At 40.1% G+C, this 18,582-nt stretch overlaps 1 protein-coding gene across 1 annotated transcript in view; it reads left to right on the top strand.

Annotated features, from left to right (window-relative positions):
- dbpa (D site albumin promoter binding protein a) overlaps positions 1-17,919 on the top strand; it is a 41,467-nt gene extending 23,548 nt beyond the window's left edge. Inside the window, exons 4-5 of the mRNA XM_086279697.1 lie at positions 10,161-10,414; positions 12,559-17,919. Coding sequence (XP_086135823.1) covers positions 10,161-10,414; positions 12,559-12,774 — 470 coding nt within the window. The 3' untranslated portion in view covers positions 12,775-17,919. The remainder of the gene's footprint in view (positions 1-10,160; positions 10,415-12,558) is intronic.
- The last annotated feature ends 663 nt before the right edge of the window (positions 17,920-18,582 follow it).

Below are 18,582 nucleotides of genomic sequence, written 5' to 3'. Positions count from 1 at the left end.
GTAATCAACAAGCTGCTACCCTGTGATCACCTTAGTCTAAGTGAGGATGAAACTGCTCAGCTTGAGGCTTCAAAACAGGTCTTTACTAATCAGTGGGTCGCTGTCACTGGGAGCACGTCCGTCTTTTATATCCCGTCTGTGCTTTTACATAAATGTGAAGTTTTATTTCTCCTTGAACTCTGATTAATATTCAAACTTGTGTTTTAGTAGCCATTGTTTTTGCTATTGTAAATTTATCGACCAGGCAAATACGTCCTATTATTAAAGTAAGTTAGCTGCAGCCCTGTGTGAGTGTCAAGCAGCCATATCTGTAAATTACGTGAAAGATAAACCTTGCAGTTAGTTGTATAGATTCCCTGATGTGTTTAACCCAGATGGGCAAAAGTTAAACTTGGCAGCAGACAGCAGCAGCGATGAGGAGTGTGAATAGTTGCCTCAGCGTTTACATTGCAGGGAGGGGATCCCGCTTTATGTAACGCACTTCCTCGTCTGTATTGCGTTGCCAGCTAATGCTCTTGAGTTAAAAACAGCTGCTGGCAGAGCTCACAGTTCATGTCCGTGTCATCTGTGACAGAAGCAAACCAAACAGGAAATGAATCGCTGCTCTGCACCTTTATCTCATTACTGCTCCCAACTGGAGGAACACACTTGCTGTATCTCATAGTTTGTTTCCACTACTGCTTTTACATCTGCTACCACACCTTTTACTGGCTGGACTCTTCGATTGTTATCATAACTTGCTGAGTAAAAGGAAAGGAGCAGAAGAACACGTCGTTCCTGTACAAACAATAAAGTTAAACCAAGCAGAAACAGGACGAACGCTAACATTAAATGAGACCACCAACCATCTAACTGCACCCTCAATGTGGAGTTTAATGGCTGAGTGTTGTTTGTGATAAATTTCTTTCACTGGTGTATCTGCTCTGAATTATTCTAAGTTGTTTTTCATAACTGATGTGAAAAACAGCTGGTGTGCAATAACAGGAAAGGTTCATCTGATATAGTAACAAAAACGAACAAATAGAGGTTACAGTAAAACTAGTAAACTCTATCATAACTGTGCGTGCGAACACGAGTCTTTCACTGAAAAAACTCCCAAAAAACAACAACAACAAACCAAATAAGAGAGAAAGTATCGGCGTTTTATTACTGCCTGTGGAAATCGTGTACATCACTCCTCTCTGTTTGCTGCAGCTAAGTGGCCATCTATGTATGTTTGCAGACTTTTCTACTGGTTGGTTTCTATATATAATTCTCCGCTGAGGCTGGTTCCCTCTTATCTGTGTACATACAGTGTATGTGTAGCAAATATAACCAGTCTGGCCTATGCCATCACAATATTTTACAAATATTTGTCCCCAAAGTCAGAACAGAATAAGAGAAAAAAGCTCATAAATATGCAGCTGGGGTAATCTACAGAAGAGACTGAAACTGTCAAAAGTGGCTGTTGAGGAAAAATCAGGTTTAAAGGGTTGGAAAAATAGTTCCAATGCTCAATGTCACTGCTATGAATTCATTTGAAACTGTGACTTTATTTTTATCTCCCTGCACAAGGTCTGGATGTTGTGTTCACTTGCCTGTACCTGCAAAGATTCAGTGCTTGCTCTCAGGGGATTTTCTCACTGTTGGGGATTTTTTGGTGATATTCTACGGTCTTTACCTTGAAATATAAAGCGCCTTGTTGCGTTGTTGTTGTGATGCTATAAAAATCTAATTGAATCAAATTGAAAAGAGAAGCATAAATTAAGCTTTGCACCTAACAGCCAGTCTGATGAAGAGGAGTGCAACTGATAGCTGGAGTCAAGTTACAGTAACATAGTCTCTGAACTTAAGAAGTTCTACAGTTTCACTCCGAGCCGTCTCCAGTTTTTCCTCTCTCTGTATATAGGCAGAGTTTAACTAGCAGCACTGGCCGCCCTCGAACAGTGTTGGAGAGCTCCTCCTCTGTTTCTGATTGTCGGTTGCATCAGTAGAGTCCCAGCTGATGTGTTTTGCGACACAGCATGAGGCAAATTTTTGACTAAAGTTGAAATATTTTGACTCGTATTAATATGAATTTGCATCACATGCCGTGAATTTGCCGCATTGCATAGAGTGTGTATGTAAGCACCATGACCGTGTTGGTAATTAAGCTAATATATCCTGTGTCATTTCAGAAGTCATTTGCATTTAGCCTGTTCTATTGTGCAGTTTGAGAACAAGTCATGAAAACTGAGACACACAAGAGAGGGCGACTGGGTTGCAGCAATAAAATGCCATGTAGGATCACTTCGGTGCTGGGAAAACCAACAATAACGACTACAAAAAAAACTTTAGCAATGTGTCTTTGTCATATAAAGCTAAAAGTAACAGCAGAGTAACAGCTAAAGCAAAATCTGTGCACAGGACACATGCGAGTCAGAGTTAGCAGAGCTTGTAATTGCAGTTTAACTACAATGCCGTATTTCACTGTAATGAAAACTCGCCGAGGATGAAAAACCGATGAAAGCGTACACAAAAATCGACTCAATTACAGTGATTGCAATAGATGTTAATTGTTACCTCCATCCTTGTATAATTAGCATAATTACTATTCTCCTGGTAATTGCTTTGTTTCCCTTTATTACACAAGAAGCTGCTGAAACAGGAGAAGATTGAAAGGGAAAAAGTTCTGCGTCAGAGAGCAGAAGTTGCCGCCGCCGCTGTCGACGATGCGTGCACGAGGAGGATTTTGTGCCGTACTAACAGATTTTGTTCCGCCTGTTAAGCTTTCCTACATTTCCCAAAATGCCTCTTCCACACAGAGCAGCTCTTAGTTTGTTGCATTCCACTTTACGTGTAGGTGGACCCGGTGAAAGTAAAGTTAGATCAAACAAGAGATTAGTCAAGAGGAAGCGTTGCTCACCTGACTCTCAAACCTCAACCTGTCTATTTTCTGCTGCTGTGGGCGTCTCTGCCCACGACAGCTGATTCCTCCCGGTACGATTTCTGAACATCCAAGCAGCTCAAGGACAGAATCTAAAACACTTTTCCTCAATTTTTTTAAGATCATTGATGTTGAAAATTCTGTTTGACTGTGAAAATAAAAAAAACCCCCATCTTAGCTGTCTTAGAAGAGGACCAAAATGTTTTTGATGTTTTTAAAGTTAAAATACATCACCCAGATTCATCAGTATGCCTCGGTACGCTCCATCCGAGGATCAGCTCTTCACGTCCTGAGGCGATTCCTGTGATGGAGCTTTCACACGATGGAGAAGCTGTTTTAAAACGAGGCATTTTTCTTGATTTGACGACAACATGAATAAGAAATGAAAGGGCTAATCTTAAACCTTGAATTTCATGAAATGGGACCTTCAGAGACCTTGAAAAGTCTTGACTGTGTCGGAGTTAATGTAATAACTTTCTTGTTGGTGCTCAGGTAGAAACGTCGGATTTAAATGTGATATTTGTGGAGTTTTAGCAAATCTTTTGGGTACAACTTGCTTCAATCCAAAACCACTTCAGTTGAACTCCTTGCCCGGAGCTGGAGGATGACAGATTGACAGGCAGTGACATGCAGAGAGAGGAAAACGCATAATCTCAGCTAAATTAATGAAAGCAGAGAGGGAATCCGCGAGTCAGTGGCTGCTTCCTCCAAATGGCTCCCGCTCTCAGACAGGAAATGAAGCCAGACGAATCCTCGCTTGGCAAGTGTTTACCCAGCAGCAGCGGGAGTCGTGTTCTTGGAGCAGTTTCAACTTTTTGCCCAAAATGGTTGTTATTAGGACGGGGCTTTGGGCAGACTTATCCAGGATCAGCTCCGTCCAGCTGCCAGAGACACAGATCAAGCCAACAGCACTTTATTTGATGGTCTCACTGCTTCCTGGGCAAACAGATGGATCAGAGGATAGAAGAGATTGGAATATACAGTATGGTGCATTGCATTTAGAAATGATGAGGGTTTGCAACTGTGCAAGAAGAACTGTACAGCTTATAGCGAAGGGATGTTTTCACTGTAATTCAAATCTTTTCTGTATTTTAATATTTTATTGGGCATTTTTTAAGTTGTTGCTGTTATTTTGGAAAAAATCCAAATAGAAAAATAATTATCATTTTTTAAATGCCATTTCCTGTGGCCAAACTGCAAATAAGAAAATATGAGTTTGGTGTAGCATGGAGACCCTCACAGCAAGAAGGTCCTGGGTTCGACTCCAATCCTAAATTGGATATTTGGAGAAAACAGTTGGATGGATATGAGCTTAAAAACAGACATAAAGAATGCCTTGTCAAAATAATGAACAGTAAGGTCTATGCAGAGCAAATCACCATGTTAAAACCACACTCCTTTTGTAGATGTTTGTTGACCTGTTGAGGCCCAGGTGTGGCTACTTTTGTCTGGCATCAGATATAGGTAGTGTATCCTTTGGGTCCTTTGGGTGAGGAGCCTCCGTGGATCAGACCTTTTCTCGCTCTTCCTACAGCAGCGGTCCCCAGCCTTTTTTGCGCCACGGACCAGTTTATACAGATAAATACAACAAAATAAAACTAGTACCGGTACCAAAAAAATAAGATTTATTCATAACACACGTGAAAAGACCCAGGAAAACCGAGTTAACGATAAAAAACGATAACAAAATAACGCTGAAAACCGATAAAAACCCTGAAAACCATACATTTCACACCTGAGCCTCAACTCTCGGGGCCCGGTACCAAACGACTCACGGACCGGTACCGGTCCGAGGCCCGGGGGTTGGGGACCGCTGTCCTACGGTGTTCAGTTGCAGAGGGATCTGGTTAGTTTGGAGGACTGGTGACACTTTGGGCTCTTTGTTTTGTTGATCCAGCGGTTCCTGAGCAGTTTTTGTGAGTTTGAGTGTGGAAGGATCCACTGTGGATGGTACAAGTCAAAGGAACCAAGTCAAAGGAATGCATTTTAACAATATGATCAGTTCTATTCACTTTACCCGTCATCAGTTTTGTGTTGGGCTCATTTTTAAATCTACGGGTTCCAAATAGAGACAGAAACGCCTCAAATGCTGCTTTGATTGAGAAATCCAATTTGAATATGTTTACTGATGGTGCCTGTGATTCAAGTTTGATTAACAAATCACAAAGGTAGAGGCCATGCTTTTGATTTCCAGCGAAGGCCACAGTAGGAGGAAGACTGGGATCTTTTGCATTAAATTTCTTTTTCGTGAAACACTTTAAGAGAACGTTTACACAGCCACACACTTTGTGCACAGAATTTGTTAGCATGTGTCCCATTTCACTAAAAACAAATATTGCGTTACTATAGCTGTGTTTTCCTCCACAGAGGTATTACTGTCAACAGATACATTAATAATTACTTATATGGATTCAAAGCTGTATCTTTTATAAGATTCTGTTTGCTTATTCCATGCTTTATTTACTTTCTTCGTCTACTTTCTGACCCTCACTTTTACAACTAAAGATGTTTCAACAATGAGAAATTAGTAAACAGTTTTATAACTGTAAGTTTCCATCTGGATTTTTCCATCCGTTGTTTATGCCTTCAGATTCTACACTAAGATCATGAATGTTTGCAGGGATTTATTTGCAGCTTGTGCAGGTCAGTTCTGTCATTCATGTATTTAGGAGATGACAGTGGTGTCATTAGATAACGGCGCAGATATGGGTGAAATTCAGTTTGGAGCTCAAGTCGCATTTTGTCTCCTCTGCCAAAGTGTCAAACTCTGCAGGGTGACATGTCGCCTACCCTCGATCCAGTAAACAAACCACTGGGTCTGTGGGCCCATGTGACTTTTGTATACAAACCTTGGTTTGATTGCTATTGGGCACTGGAAAACCAAAATAACCAAATACACAAAAAAGTCATCTTTTCCACTCAGGCTTGGAACAAAGAATAGCAGCTCTGAAGAATAACAGCTGCAGAGGGCAGAGCATAGTGATACATGCGTGTCACACCGGACGCTTATGTAAATCCAGCCTCTCATTTCAGATAAAACAAAAAAAAAAAGAACCAAACAAACAACAACTGTGGGATGTTTTGGCAACAAGTTGTGTAAAAGTGGAGGCGAATGTCAGATCGACATCGTGGAGTCATGATTGGATGTAAACAGTCGTAAGACTTTTTTTTTTTTTATCTCCGAGTTCAGCGCAAGTTGAAACCTGAAAAAAGCCACCATTCAGAAAGTTTACATACCCACAGCCTCCCACTCGCCACGCTCAGCGTGTAGTCAAGTGTTTTCAGCTGGATTTTATTGGGAGAACACGGTGTGGCGATTTGACCCTTCGCTTACCTCACATGTCCCGCCTCCTGCCTGTCATAAAGCCTGACTTCCCAGAGCCCGTGGAGGATTTGGTTGTGGTATTGTGGCTGACATGAAAACATGAGGGACTGCTCACAGCAGCAGTTTGAGTAGAAAATCAGTGTCAGTCCTGCCGCTCTGACCGACATGTCTTTCCCACGTTTCAAAAAAAAGGAAAGAAATGCTTCAGAAGCACAAAGGCTGCGACAGCTGAGGGCTTTTAGAGGTTTTCTGTCATATGACAAAATTATGTCATTCTATTAATGCTAAATCTTCACAATCTCTCCTCACTCTTCCTGCCTCCTATCTCTTCTCTGCTTCATTTGCTCAAGTGTCTGAAATCTTTCCACGGCTGTTTTGGTTGATTTTGGTCACCAGCTTTGAAGTTATTTATAATCTGTGGCGCCGAGCCTGGAGCTCCAAAAAAGCGTCTTACAAATGTCGCCACAGTGGAGGTCTGAGTAGTGGCGGATGATTGCTCAACTAGCATTTTTATGCCTCTATTCCAAGGAAGAAACATTTGCGGGGGGGGAATATGTTTTTTCAATCAGAAACGGGAAAGAAATGAAGCAGCCGGCTGAAAATAGAGCCGCTCTTCTATTATAGTGTTACATTCAGAAATATAGCTGCAGGGAAAAAGCTTCACTGCCACACAGTTTAATATCCGCATCCAGGAATCGCTTCCACAGATTTTGCCCCCTCCCCCACTCTGCCACACTTCCACTTCCCAACATTTAAATAATTGTGTTCATTCTTAATTATTTGAACCCCCTTTTAGTGCTTTGGTAGCTCATGTAAAAGTGGCGTTTGAGTAAAGCCAGCTGGAGTCAACACAGGGGGAAAAAAGTCCACTGCAGCACCATCTCTGAATCATCTGCTCTCTTCAAATAGTTTTTTTCTTTCCTTTCTAACCACATTTGTCTAAATGTGTGGCTCATGCATAATCATTCTAAATCTTTAGCCAGCACTAGGATGTTCTTTTAAATATCAGACACTGCAAAGGGTTAAAGAAAAAAGCTCCTCTCTTCTGCATGTCGTAAATCGAGTATGACACGTTCCTGGCTCGATGGTGACACTTGGTGGTGACTTGGCATCACTACGGAGAGACAAGATGCTTCTTGTCGTCGAAATTTGAAGTCGAATGTGAAGAATTAAGCGCGTTGTTAAAGGTGTAGAAGAAACGGTGATATGTTCAGGTTTAATGGGGAAAAGCATTTGAATATATTGTCCACTGTGTATGGGATAATCCTACTTATCTCAGTGGGAATCATTCCTGGCTCTCTGCTGCCCTCTGGATAAAGGATGAGAGGCAGAGTGTGCAGCACATGTGACTCTGCAGCCAGCGGCCTCTAGAGTCCAACAGCAAACACTAAAGCTGGAGGGGTTTGACCTGAGTGGGATTTAAACACTGAGACAAAAACATCTCCCCGTGCTTTGCTGCTTTTTCCCAAAACCTTTTTTTTATGATCTTGAACATACTTGAATTAGATATTTTCATCGCCTAAAAGAGTTATAAGTGCATATCTTTGTATATTCAGTCCTACCAGAGGTCCTGTCATGTTTAGCACAACACTGGACATCAAAACCTCAATTATTGAATTTAAATAAAATTTTATCTTGATTTTATTTGCTTGTAGGCAGAGCTCTCTAAAGCTTCTGTCTCACCTTCAGATTTAGATATTTAGAATTCAGTGACGCTGATTCAGTTTTATCTAGCTGAAGGACCGATGCATCTGTCCGTCCAATGAAAGAGTCGCTACTCCTCTCAGGATATTGGTCCAATTTTAGTGAAGTGAGATACATTTGACTTTGATGTCACTGTTAGTGTAAAGCTGCTTCTCAAAAGTCATTTGTCATTGTCACTGGATTTGAACTTTCATTAGTTTGTGCAAAACAGCCCAGAAGGCAAGAAAAGATCCCCCCCCTCGTACAGGCACATTACAATAACCTGTGAACTGTGATGGATCATGATGAAGTAACACGTCACTGACATATTGTAAAAATGAGTATTTTTAGATGCATCTGTTTCTTGTTTAGTTATTAAAATGAAGATCATACATAGACTTGGAGAGGGTGTTACCTTTTTGCATGCAGAGTGGTCAGAAATCACCCACAGGCAGAGCTGATAGCAGCGTCGGTGTCAATAAAATCTTATCCATGTCCATCCCCGGGGCTGTTTATTTTTCATCCCATAAAAACAATAAATTATTAAAATATTCTGAGTTCAGAAAGTTTGATCTACACTATAAGTCAGAGTTTGCAGAAGTCATTGCAGTTCAGATGGATAAAAGCTGAATATAAGACAAAACAAACGATATTAAAACATAACCAAAAATATACAATAATAAGCTCTTTAAAATAAATTCAAAGGACATAACATCAAATAAATGACAGTGAAATATCAGCTCTACAAGTAGAAAAGAAGTAGAGTGAAATAAATTGAGAACAATCAGAGCGTACTGGAAATAATAAACTAAAAACACATCAATAAATAAAATAAATGTATAAGGATAATAAAAACATAAAATAAAATAAAATAAAAGGTACCATCATCCAAAATGTCAGTAAATAAATATAAAGCAATAAAAAATGCTGGTTAAAAACAGTTTAAAGTTGAAAAGTCTGTCTCCTGGTGTTTCATAGGGCAGACATGTCAGGCTGTATTCAGAGTGTAGTCATGTTTGTACATCAACTAAAACTAATAAATTCACTGTGACCATCGAGAACAAATGTAAGTGTGTAAATGAATCTAAATGTAATTACATTGTTACTCCTTTAAATATAATACAATTTAACAGAGTGTTTTTCCAGTGTCCTGATTGGTGGGGATTGTTTCATGTCGTCATCTTCAGTTCGCATCTCTGTGGCGTGCGACCGTCCTCGGTCAGGGCAGATGGGCTCTAATCTGCAGATAAAACTAGATGCTGATGATTGGACAGCTAAACGAGTAATTAAGCTGCTGATTTTGGACTGTAGTGCAGATTATTGTTCACTGGAAAGACAATTAACAAGCGCTCGTATTCTTTCTCTCTGCTCCCTTCTTGCCTCTTTTTTAGTTTATTCACACAACAAGTGTCACATATTGCCAACAAAAAAATTTAATTAAACTGGCAAAAGTAACACATGAACAATTAACGAATGGCACCATAAAAATGTTGCACTGGCAGGGATTCTAATAACCGATAACAAATTAAGAGGCAGTATGATTTTTAGTTATGTAATAAGATCTAATATAAATATCTGAGACACAAAAAAGGAAGTTCAGAGAAAAAGCATCTCTGAAGAACTCAAATAGTCTGCTTCATCTGGAAGTTTACATTGTGATAAACGCTACCATGAAAACATCATCAGTGCTCATGTCATGTTTGTGTATCTGTGTCCTGTCCACACTTTAACGTGGTGAGAACAGCCTGCAGGCTAATGTCACAGTCCGCTGTCAGTAGCTGTTTAATGATCCTGGTGCTGTGACTCATCTTAATCTCAGTGTGCGACCCTCTGTTTTATATGTTACACACAAAAAAAGTGATTTTCATGTCAGTTTTCCGGGTGGCACGAGCAAATTTACATGTGAGAAAGAGTTCTGATGGCAAATGTTGTACTTTAATTCTCATGAGCTTTTTATTTCCAGTATGATGATTAAGACAATTTTTAAGGGATGCCAGAATATAGCTGACATTACTGAAACTTGATTTATTTTGTAAGGAACCGTGTGGATTCATGTATATTATATATAACATGTTCCTGCAACTAGAAGCTCACTAACTCACTAATCTGTCCAGGTACTCCACTTCTCATCCTGTAGAAACTGTGATGGGCTTCAGCTGATAACTGGAAGATTGATTATAGATGGGTATCTTAGCTGACAAGCTAATCATTTGATCTGAGATAACCAACATTTTCTTTCGCTTCCAGGTGGTCAGGCAGTGCCTCAGGACCCGTCACCCCCTTCTACCTGCCCTCCGGCCCCCCCTGGACCTCCAGCCGGCACCAACGGCAACAGCGACATCATGGTGAACTTTGACCCTGACCCGGCGGACCTAGCGTTGTCCAGCGTGCCAGGCCAGGAGGCATTTGACCCACGGCGGCACCGCTTCACGGAGGACGAGCTGAAACCTCAGCCGATGATCAAGAAGGCCCGCAAGATGCTGGTTCCTGACGAGCAGAAGGTACTACATCTCCCACAATCCTTTTGTTTCCTTTACGTCCAAATTCACTACAGGAAAGGATTTTTAAAGCTATTTGGGGAAAGAAAATGCTCCGCTGCTTGCTGTGTTTCTAATTTAATGGCTAGTAAAATATATATATATCCATAATGGACCAGTTTCCCGTTTTAAATTTAGTTGTAGAGTCTACTTTTTAAAAATCTACTTGCAATTTCAAAATTGTTTTTGCAGCACAAGAACGCAATTTTAATTGTATTCAAAAATAGAGTTTGGGATAAATTATTTTATAAGATGAAATGAGTAAAATCAAATTAAATACTTAAAATAAAATAAAAATTAAAAATAAGGCCCACTAGTAAATCTCAGGTGTTGTAAAGGTACCTAAAGATAAAACCTGCATAAAGATTCACATATAGCTCAGCAGAAGGTCACATTTTCCTTTAGTATCTGTCTTAAATAGAAGCCACAGCCACGTTGTTTCATTTTAAACTCTAAACTTCATCATAACAAAAGGCCACGGCTCTGACAGCTCCTGTGCGGAGTGGAAAAAAAAAACGAAGGGAGCGTGACGCCCACTGGTATTGATGCCTCCTGACGGGAATCCTGAAATATTTTGTACTCAGCTCATTGCACACTAGGAAAGTCTCTGATCAATGGCTCGTGCTTTCATAGTTCAGTGCGGAGCAGCTGCAGCTCCCGAGGCGTTTATAATTTATGGAGAGATGGAGGCGCTCACCTTGCTCTGTTCAGCCATTGCCGGTTTTATAAATCATATATAGGAAGGTTGGAAAAATGATCTCCGGCCAGAGTTAAAGATGAAGTTGAGAACGGCTTCTCATAAACGAGCTTTAATATTCCGCTCTACGGTTAAGATTTATCTGCTCTCATGAGCAGGAAAGTCTGGCTTGGATTAAAAGTTATGAAATAATCCAGGATCTAATTAGTGTTTATATTTACACAAATCAGAAAGCAGCAATATTCCCAAGATCTCTTTAAAAATGTTGCAGAGGGATACAATAATAGCTGTGTTTAATTGTGGAATGATGCTAACTTTAACCAGATGTTAAAGATCCTTATTAAAGCTCTCCATGAAGGCAGTGAAGCATGTGGGCTTGCTTCCCGGCATAAATCTTTCAGATAGATATCTCTACGAGGTTGTATTCTCAGATTGACCTCCTATTTTGCTCTATGGGTCCCAAAGTTTAACACAACATCAGGGCTGCTTCCAGTCTTCTTCTTGTGAGACTTTCATTGGCCAACAAATTCCTTTCCTGGCAAAAAGTCCCCAAAGTAACGTTGCAGGCTTTTGTGGGGCCAGAGGTCATGTCCGCGGCGTATTTATTCATTCGGCTGAGGCGCTCGGCAGGTCAGAAGAGAGCTGCATTAGGAATGACATGCCTCATAAAAAGTTATTGATAATGTTTTCACAAGCACTTACTGGTGTTTTCCGTCAAACTGATTCCTTTTGTAGTCATTGCAAGATGAATATTATTGGTCTTTTGTGTATGCAGATCAGTATATTGCTAGATGTCTATGCGTCTATGTGTGAAAAGGTGTTTTAATATAAGAAATTAAGAGTTAGAGTAGCTTATCTTACACTGTGACCTGCAGGCAATAAAAAGCACAGAAAAGCTGTTGTTGGTAATTCTAACTGCAGTTTAAAGGAGTATTTCATATATATGTATACATATATATATATAATATATATGTGTGTGTATATAAACCACAGCTATCCTAAACTACTTTCTTCACTCTGTATGCTAACCCCTGAAACATTTTAATTTATCTAGTGCAGCTACAAGCTTTAGGATAAGAAGTATAGCACTTTTTATGTGGTATACGTCACACCTGTGTTTGGGATGTTTTATGCTTTTGAATCCAACCACAGTCTGCTGCTCATAACTGAGTGTCATCATGGTGACGTTATAAAAATGGCAGTCATAGTTTTGTTATTTTGTACCTGTGACTATTCAGCTGTTTCCACCTTTCGTTCCTTTCTCCCATTTTTGACACCCTCATCAAATGACTGAACCTTCTCATCCCACTCTCTCCTCTTCTTTTGTTTTTTTGTTTTTTTTTTCTTCTTCTCTCCTCCCTCCACCTTCCTCCCCACACACCCCAACATACCACACCGCCGCCGCCGACAGGATGAGAAATACTGGAGCCGGCGAGTGAAAAACAACGAGGCGGCGAAGCGCTCGCGGGACGCCCGGCGACTGAAGGAGAACCAGATCTCAGTGCGCGCGGCCTTCCTGGAGCGAGAGAACGCCGCCCTTCGCCAGGAGGTGGCTGACATGAGGAAAGAGCTGGGCCGCTGCAGGAACATCATCAACAAGTACGAGAGCCGGCACGGAGACTTGTGAGGAGACGGACGGAGGCGGAAAAGGCGGGAGGGGCATCAGAGATGAGACAAGGGTACAAGGCAACCCAGCAACAGCAGCACTTTAGTTGAAGTGGCGAGTCGGGGGTGGGGGGAGGCTGACGTAGATCTGCAGTAAGCACCGTGCGACACCGGGCGCAAACGCCACAAGCGTCTTTTAGCGCGCGCGCTGTGCTTCAGGATGTCATGACAGGAAAGCACAGCGGCGCCACAGTTTATTTTCCGAGTTTGACTCTGTAGATGCTGCTTTGCTGAATCCACACACCGTACTGTATCACCACCTCGTGACACCTCGGCAGCTTTACCCTTGGTGCTGTGCTTACGCCCGGTGCCGCATGGCGTTTTTGCAGGTAGTGCGTTTCCATCCGCCGCTCTGGCCAGTTCAAACAGGGTGTTGAATTCACAATATGCCAGTGAAATCTCACTTTTTAAGCTCAAGGCATGGACACAAGCCAGAAGAGGTCAGATGTGTAATTTTTTGTTTTCTATAAATAGGAAAAAAAGAAAACATGTATATTTTTGAACTGGGCAGGAAAGCAAGACTAGTCCAGCAAAGAGGAGGACGGGGGGAGGAAGAAGAGCAGGGCTTTCGTCAATAACGCAAAGAGATTTTGACATAGGATTATTGTATATTTTTCTATTAGCAGAGGTATTTAGGAGGAGGATTTTGGAGATAATCTTTTGTATATTTTATATATGGGGCGGGAGGGGCTGTTAGCTGGACAGTCACGGGGCCACATAAAGCGCTTTTCCTCCCAGCTGTTTATTGCTAAACAACAAATAATCTATTTTCAAATTTACAGAGCTGGTTAGTCAGAGGAAGAGGTGTAACAGAGAATGTATCACGGTCGAATCAGGTATTTCACACAGCGTGAGACAAGGCGAGGTATTTTAGACTGTTTTCGGCGCTGAAGGGGGGAGGAGGAGGGTGGGCGGAGGCAGGAAGAAGGCAAAACAACAAAAAAATTGTATAGTTTAAAGAAAATCTTTGTGTTTGTTTTCTCTGTGAGCTCGTTCAAGCACTTCAGTTTTTATCTTCTATTTGATTCCGTGTCTGATTCTGACATAAATCGAGGGGCTTTTATTTTTCTTTTTGAAGCTGAAGGAGGAAATAATAATTAGCCATCCGAACAGCTGGATGTGAGCAGATGTGCGAGGATAAGTAAAAGGAGAGATTTTCGCTGGCGGGTTTGCGTTTTATTTCGGTGAATGTGTCTTGCTCACATGTAAACGCACACACACTGACAAACACTTTTAACCATCACGCAACATGATTGCTTTCGGTTTCTTTACTCATCAATCATGTCTAGGTGCAAAAATTGAATACTAACTGGTTTAAGGTTGATCTGCCCAGATTGAACAGTGACTGAAACCTTCAGCCACACACACACACACACACACGCACACACACACACACACACACACACACACACACACACACACACAGAGTCCTCACCAAGGTTTTAACCCTTATTGTTGTTGTTGTTGATGTTGTTAAGGACTTTTATGGTGCTGATCTAATCTGATCCTCGACCTGACACACACACACACACACACACACACACACACACACACACACACACACACACACACACACACACAGTACTGAACTGCCTATACCCTTTCTTTGTCTTTATTCCTTATTCTTTATTTTTTCTCTCTTTTTGTTGCATATTGTATTGATGAATCATATATTTAGATTTTCACACACATACTTGTCTATACCTCTCCTTCAAACTTTACCCAATGAGAAAGAGAAATGCACCCTACTGCTACTGTACCATACAACTGTACTATTGACTATTAAACTATTCTCTCACTAGATATATATGTGTACATGATATATGCTTGAATTATGTGATTATAGTTGTAATATACATAATTGAATATATTTCAGAGAAAACTCATTGGAATCATTTTGTCAGTTTTTTCTCAGGTGTTGTCTGAGGTATTAAATATGCATATTAAAAAATAAGAAACACTAAAAAAATCTTTGATCCGATCACAGGATTTGTGGATTGGTTTGTTATTATTATTTTTATTTTTTTGGTTGTATTTTACATTTGCTGTATGAATTTATTGTTATGATTCCGTTTTAGCCCATTTTTGTTACTAAGTCACCAGCATGGGATAGAAACTCCACAGACTAACTGTAGTTGGCTAAGCCTCGCTCCCCTGTTGCTACGCCTGTCACACTTTGCATTCTACAGTAAAGTTTAACCGAGGGGGTTTTGCATAAAACCTTCTGGTTTCAGAGAGTTATTTTGACACCACCATCTAAATACATATGAGAGGTCCATAACTGTAAGTGGTAGAAACTCCAGTCCAATCCAAAAAGAACTGCTTCAAAAGACTGGTGACTACCACCCAAAATAGGGTTAAAAACACTATTTTTCCTCCACAGTCATAGACGGTATAAAAGAGTAACGTAGCTACTCAGATATCATCAATATATACTGTTGTGTGAAGCCTCCTGATGAGTGTTTTCGCCATCTTGGTGCTTTGTAACCAGGTGTGATGACAAGATGCCGATTGCAGTCTAAAACTGCCGGTCAGTCACAAGCCAGTAGCCAATGAGTGTGCCCCATGTAGTCATTTCAAAAACACATTGTGATTAAAATTAACAGAATTTAAAAAAAACAAAAACATTTTATTCTCCATAACTGAGTGGTAAACTTTAGAGAGATGTTTTCCTGTAGACTTTAATCGGACCAAAGCTATTGCCATCTAGTGGCCTTTAGATAGAATGCAGGATTTTGGATAATTCTGCATTAGCTACTTTTTCCAACATGGAAGCTACATCCGTCTTATATAATGTCTATGCACACAGCAAAAGAAGTTCTGAAACTGTGTTTCGAATGCCATTTAATTAAATGTAATACATTTCTGAACACCATGTTTCCTCCCTGTAAAATTAAAGCAGAAAAACTTAAATTCTGGGAGATTAATTAGCTGTAGCTAATATCAACCTAGCTAACAGCTTGTTAACATTAAAACGAAGCTGAAATGAAACTGGTACTTCTGGAAACTTCTTTTTCAGGGGTAAGAAAACCTAAAATCCCAGTCTGACAGTTTTAACTATAAAATAGGTCAAACTAACTGAAACTAAAAACAATACAAATTTACCCAAGTGTAGGCCTGTGACATTAGCTGATTTAATGTTCGCCTCCTACTATACAAAAGATTACTGTTGTAATACTGGAATGTGTCCAGTGAAAAGTTTGAGACGCTAATATGCAGCCATCACCTTAAAAATAGACAACAGCACCAAGTAATTAACTTGAATTAAAATGTTTTTCTTTCTTTATGAGCTAAATGCCAAGATTAATGATTTTTAGCAGGATTATACTCTGGTTTTATTCGTAAATATTTTTATAGAATTTTATCACCATTTTCTCATCATCTGATGACATCTGATCAGAGTGGGCAGGACTCATAAGGGATCATTTTGTGCAGATGAAAAATCATATGACCTGCAAAATGCCCATTTTGAGCCTGGAGCAGGAAGTCAATAACCTTATTGTGATGGCTGTTATATCCGACTGAAGCTTTAGGTTTTGCTGAGCCAGATAACGCAACAAACCCTGGATGTGTTGAACTCTAGTTCCTAGTTCCTCCCTCCTGTTTAGACCAAATATGAGCACACACCCCTTGAAATTCAAGTAGCCCAGCCAGTCTGGACTATTTTAGTGTGTCTAAAAAAAAACCCCACAGCATCTGCTAATTTCCTCCATATTTAATTTAATCCCTCAAAGGCAATTAAAAACTCTTCAAATGTTTGTTTCACTATACTAAGAACTCAAAAATTTGACAGGCTGAATTCGCTACATGTGCTAGGCTGTGATTGGACAGTGACTGAATGGGGGAGGGGCTTAGCTGACTGTTATATAGAACTGTTTAAATTTACAGAGAGCACTGAAACCTTAGCTCTTGTTACCTGCTATACAGTCACACTTGCAAGTATTATGATTGTTCTTGATATTTCTTTTGTTGTTTTATGCAACAGCTTTTTTTCTTCAGGTGATTTTAGCCTGACATAACTATATTTTCATTCCCAAGGCCGACTTTCACATATCCCATGAGCCTGTTTGCTGCTGGCCTCATCCACAAAGACTTAATCAAGCCACAGGTGTATAATGGGAGTTGTAGGTCTAGCTTTGATATACAGTATGTACTGTATGTTTTCCTTTCCCTTGTCTTCTTTTTTGGGGGGAACATGTTTAAACCTGAGACACAAACTTTTGAATTTAGATCCCTGGAAGAAACTCAGAGCTTCTTACACTTCCATCAGTTGTTGGAAGAAGGAAGTCATCTTTTTTTCTTTTGATATCTTGGATTTGGGGATTTCTTCACAGACCTTTCTGAAACTTTTTGACAGTGCTATTTTTCTATGTAACTGTGTTGTTTTGCGTGGTACAACTTTTTCTGGCGGGTGTTTGAGGCCTGCTCTTCATGTGGCAGCAGTGACAGTCTGCTGCTGTGTGATAAAACGGCATTGCGGGTAATAATGACAACAATAACGATGATGATAACAATAATGTACACAGCCTTGTTATTTCTTCTTCAACTTTGTGGATTCTCAGCTAACTTCCTCTTGTTGTGACTGACTGTTATAAACTGCAAATCCCATGAGCTCGACACTACCCCGGCTCCTCACCAGTATTGTGTGCTGTCCACAGGGATGATGGCATATGTGGTCTTTTTCCCCCTCCAAACACGAATAAAGGCTAATCCTTATTCACCAATAGCGATCTTCTGGTGTCTTGCTGTACGATCTAAAAAGCATGTACAAACCAGCTAGCAACCATGTTAGCAGTAGTTGATGGTCATGTGTGAAGTGACAGCATCTGAAGGGTCGCCACCTGCTGTACAAAACATTGCTGTGGAAGAAACCCTATAGGAGTATTCAAAGGAATTATTAGTTCCTGGTAGCTGACACTTTTTTTTTTAATTTACAGTGTGTTTATTGGTTTTAAATGTAAAAAAATTATATGATTCTTTTTGATAGAAAATCTTCATAATCAACAATCAAATGAACCAGCTAGCCATCAATCCACCTTAAGTGTCAAATGTAGATGAATCCACCCCACCAACCACCACCAAAAAAAGAGCATGTATTATTCTTGATCTTCATTAGGAACGCCAACCACTGACTAAATGAGGAAGGTATGAAAGTGGCCTCCCCCAGATAGGTTGTATATAGTAAAGACATGTACTTGTATAATAAAATCTGCTGGAGACACCTTTTACATGTGGTGGACTTCAAAATTCTTGACATAAAAAAAATGAAGCTCTGTAATGTTTTACATTGTAAGAAGGTGCATTTTAAACCCAAACTAACTTTTTACCTTTGAACAAACATTCTGCTTGACAAGCTTGTTTTGATGTTCATGACTTAAAAGTAGAATCACTCTCTTTATATTTCAGGAGGGCTTATGCGGCTTGTATCTGAAGGTAGGAACAATCAACCAGTGTGATCACTTAGATGGAGCACTTGATGAAAGTTAAAGATATCGAGACACACGCCGACTCTTGTGTTTTGAACTTTTCGTGGCATTTGTTCATAATGGAAGAATATAATTGAAGAGTTCCTCTGCTTTAAAACACCCACCAAATAATATCAACTCTCCAGTCTAAGTGCTGTATTTTTAAAAACAAATGTGTTTTGCCTTGTAGAGTAAACTCTCATGGTGGAAAAGCTGGAAAGGGGTGAGAAACAGTATTGGCTTAGTCTCTTCATGGTATTATTTATTTTCTAATATTTTTTTACATGATAACAAAAGCTTTAAAT

The sequence above is a fragment of the Aulonocara sp. 'chitande type north' Nkhata Bay genome, linkage group LG22 (assembly GCF_057382095.1).
Source record: "Aulonocara sp. 'chitande type north' Nkhata Bay isolate Kocher_YH1m ecotype deep benthic linkage group LG22, A_spYH_male_GT1.1, whole genome shotgun sequence".
NCBI classification, from domain to species: Eukaryota; Metazoa; Chordata; class Actinopteri; order Cichliformes; family Cichlidae; genus Aulonocara; species Aulonocara sp. 'chitande type north' Nkhata Bay.
This window is presented reverse-complemented; position numbering and strand designations above follow the sequence as displayed.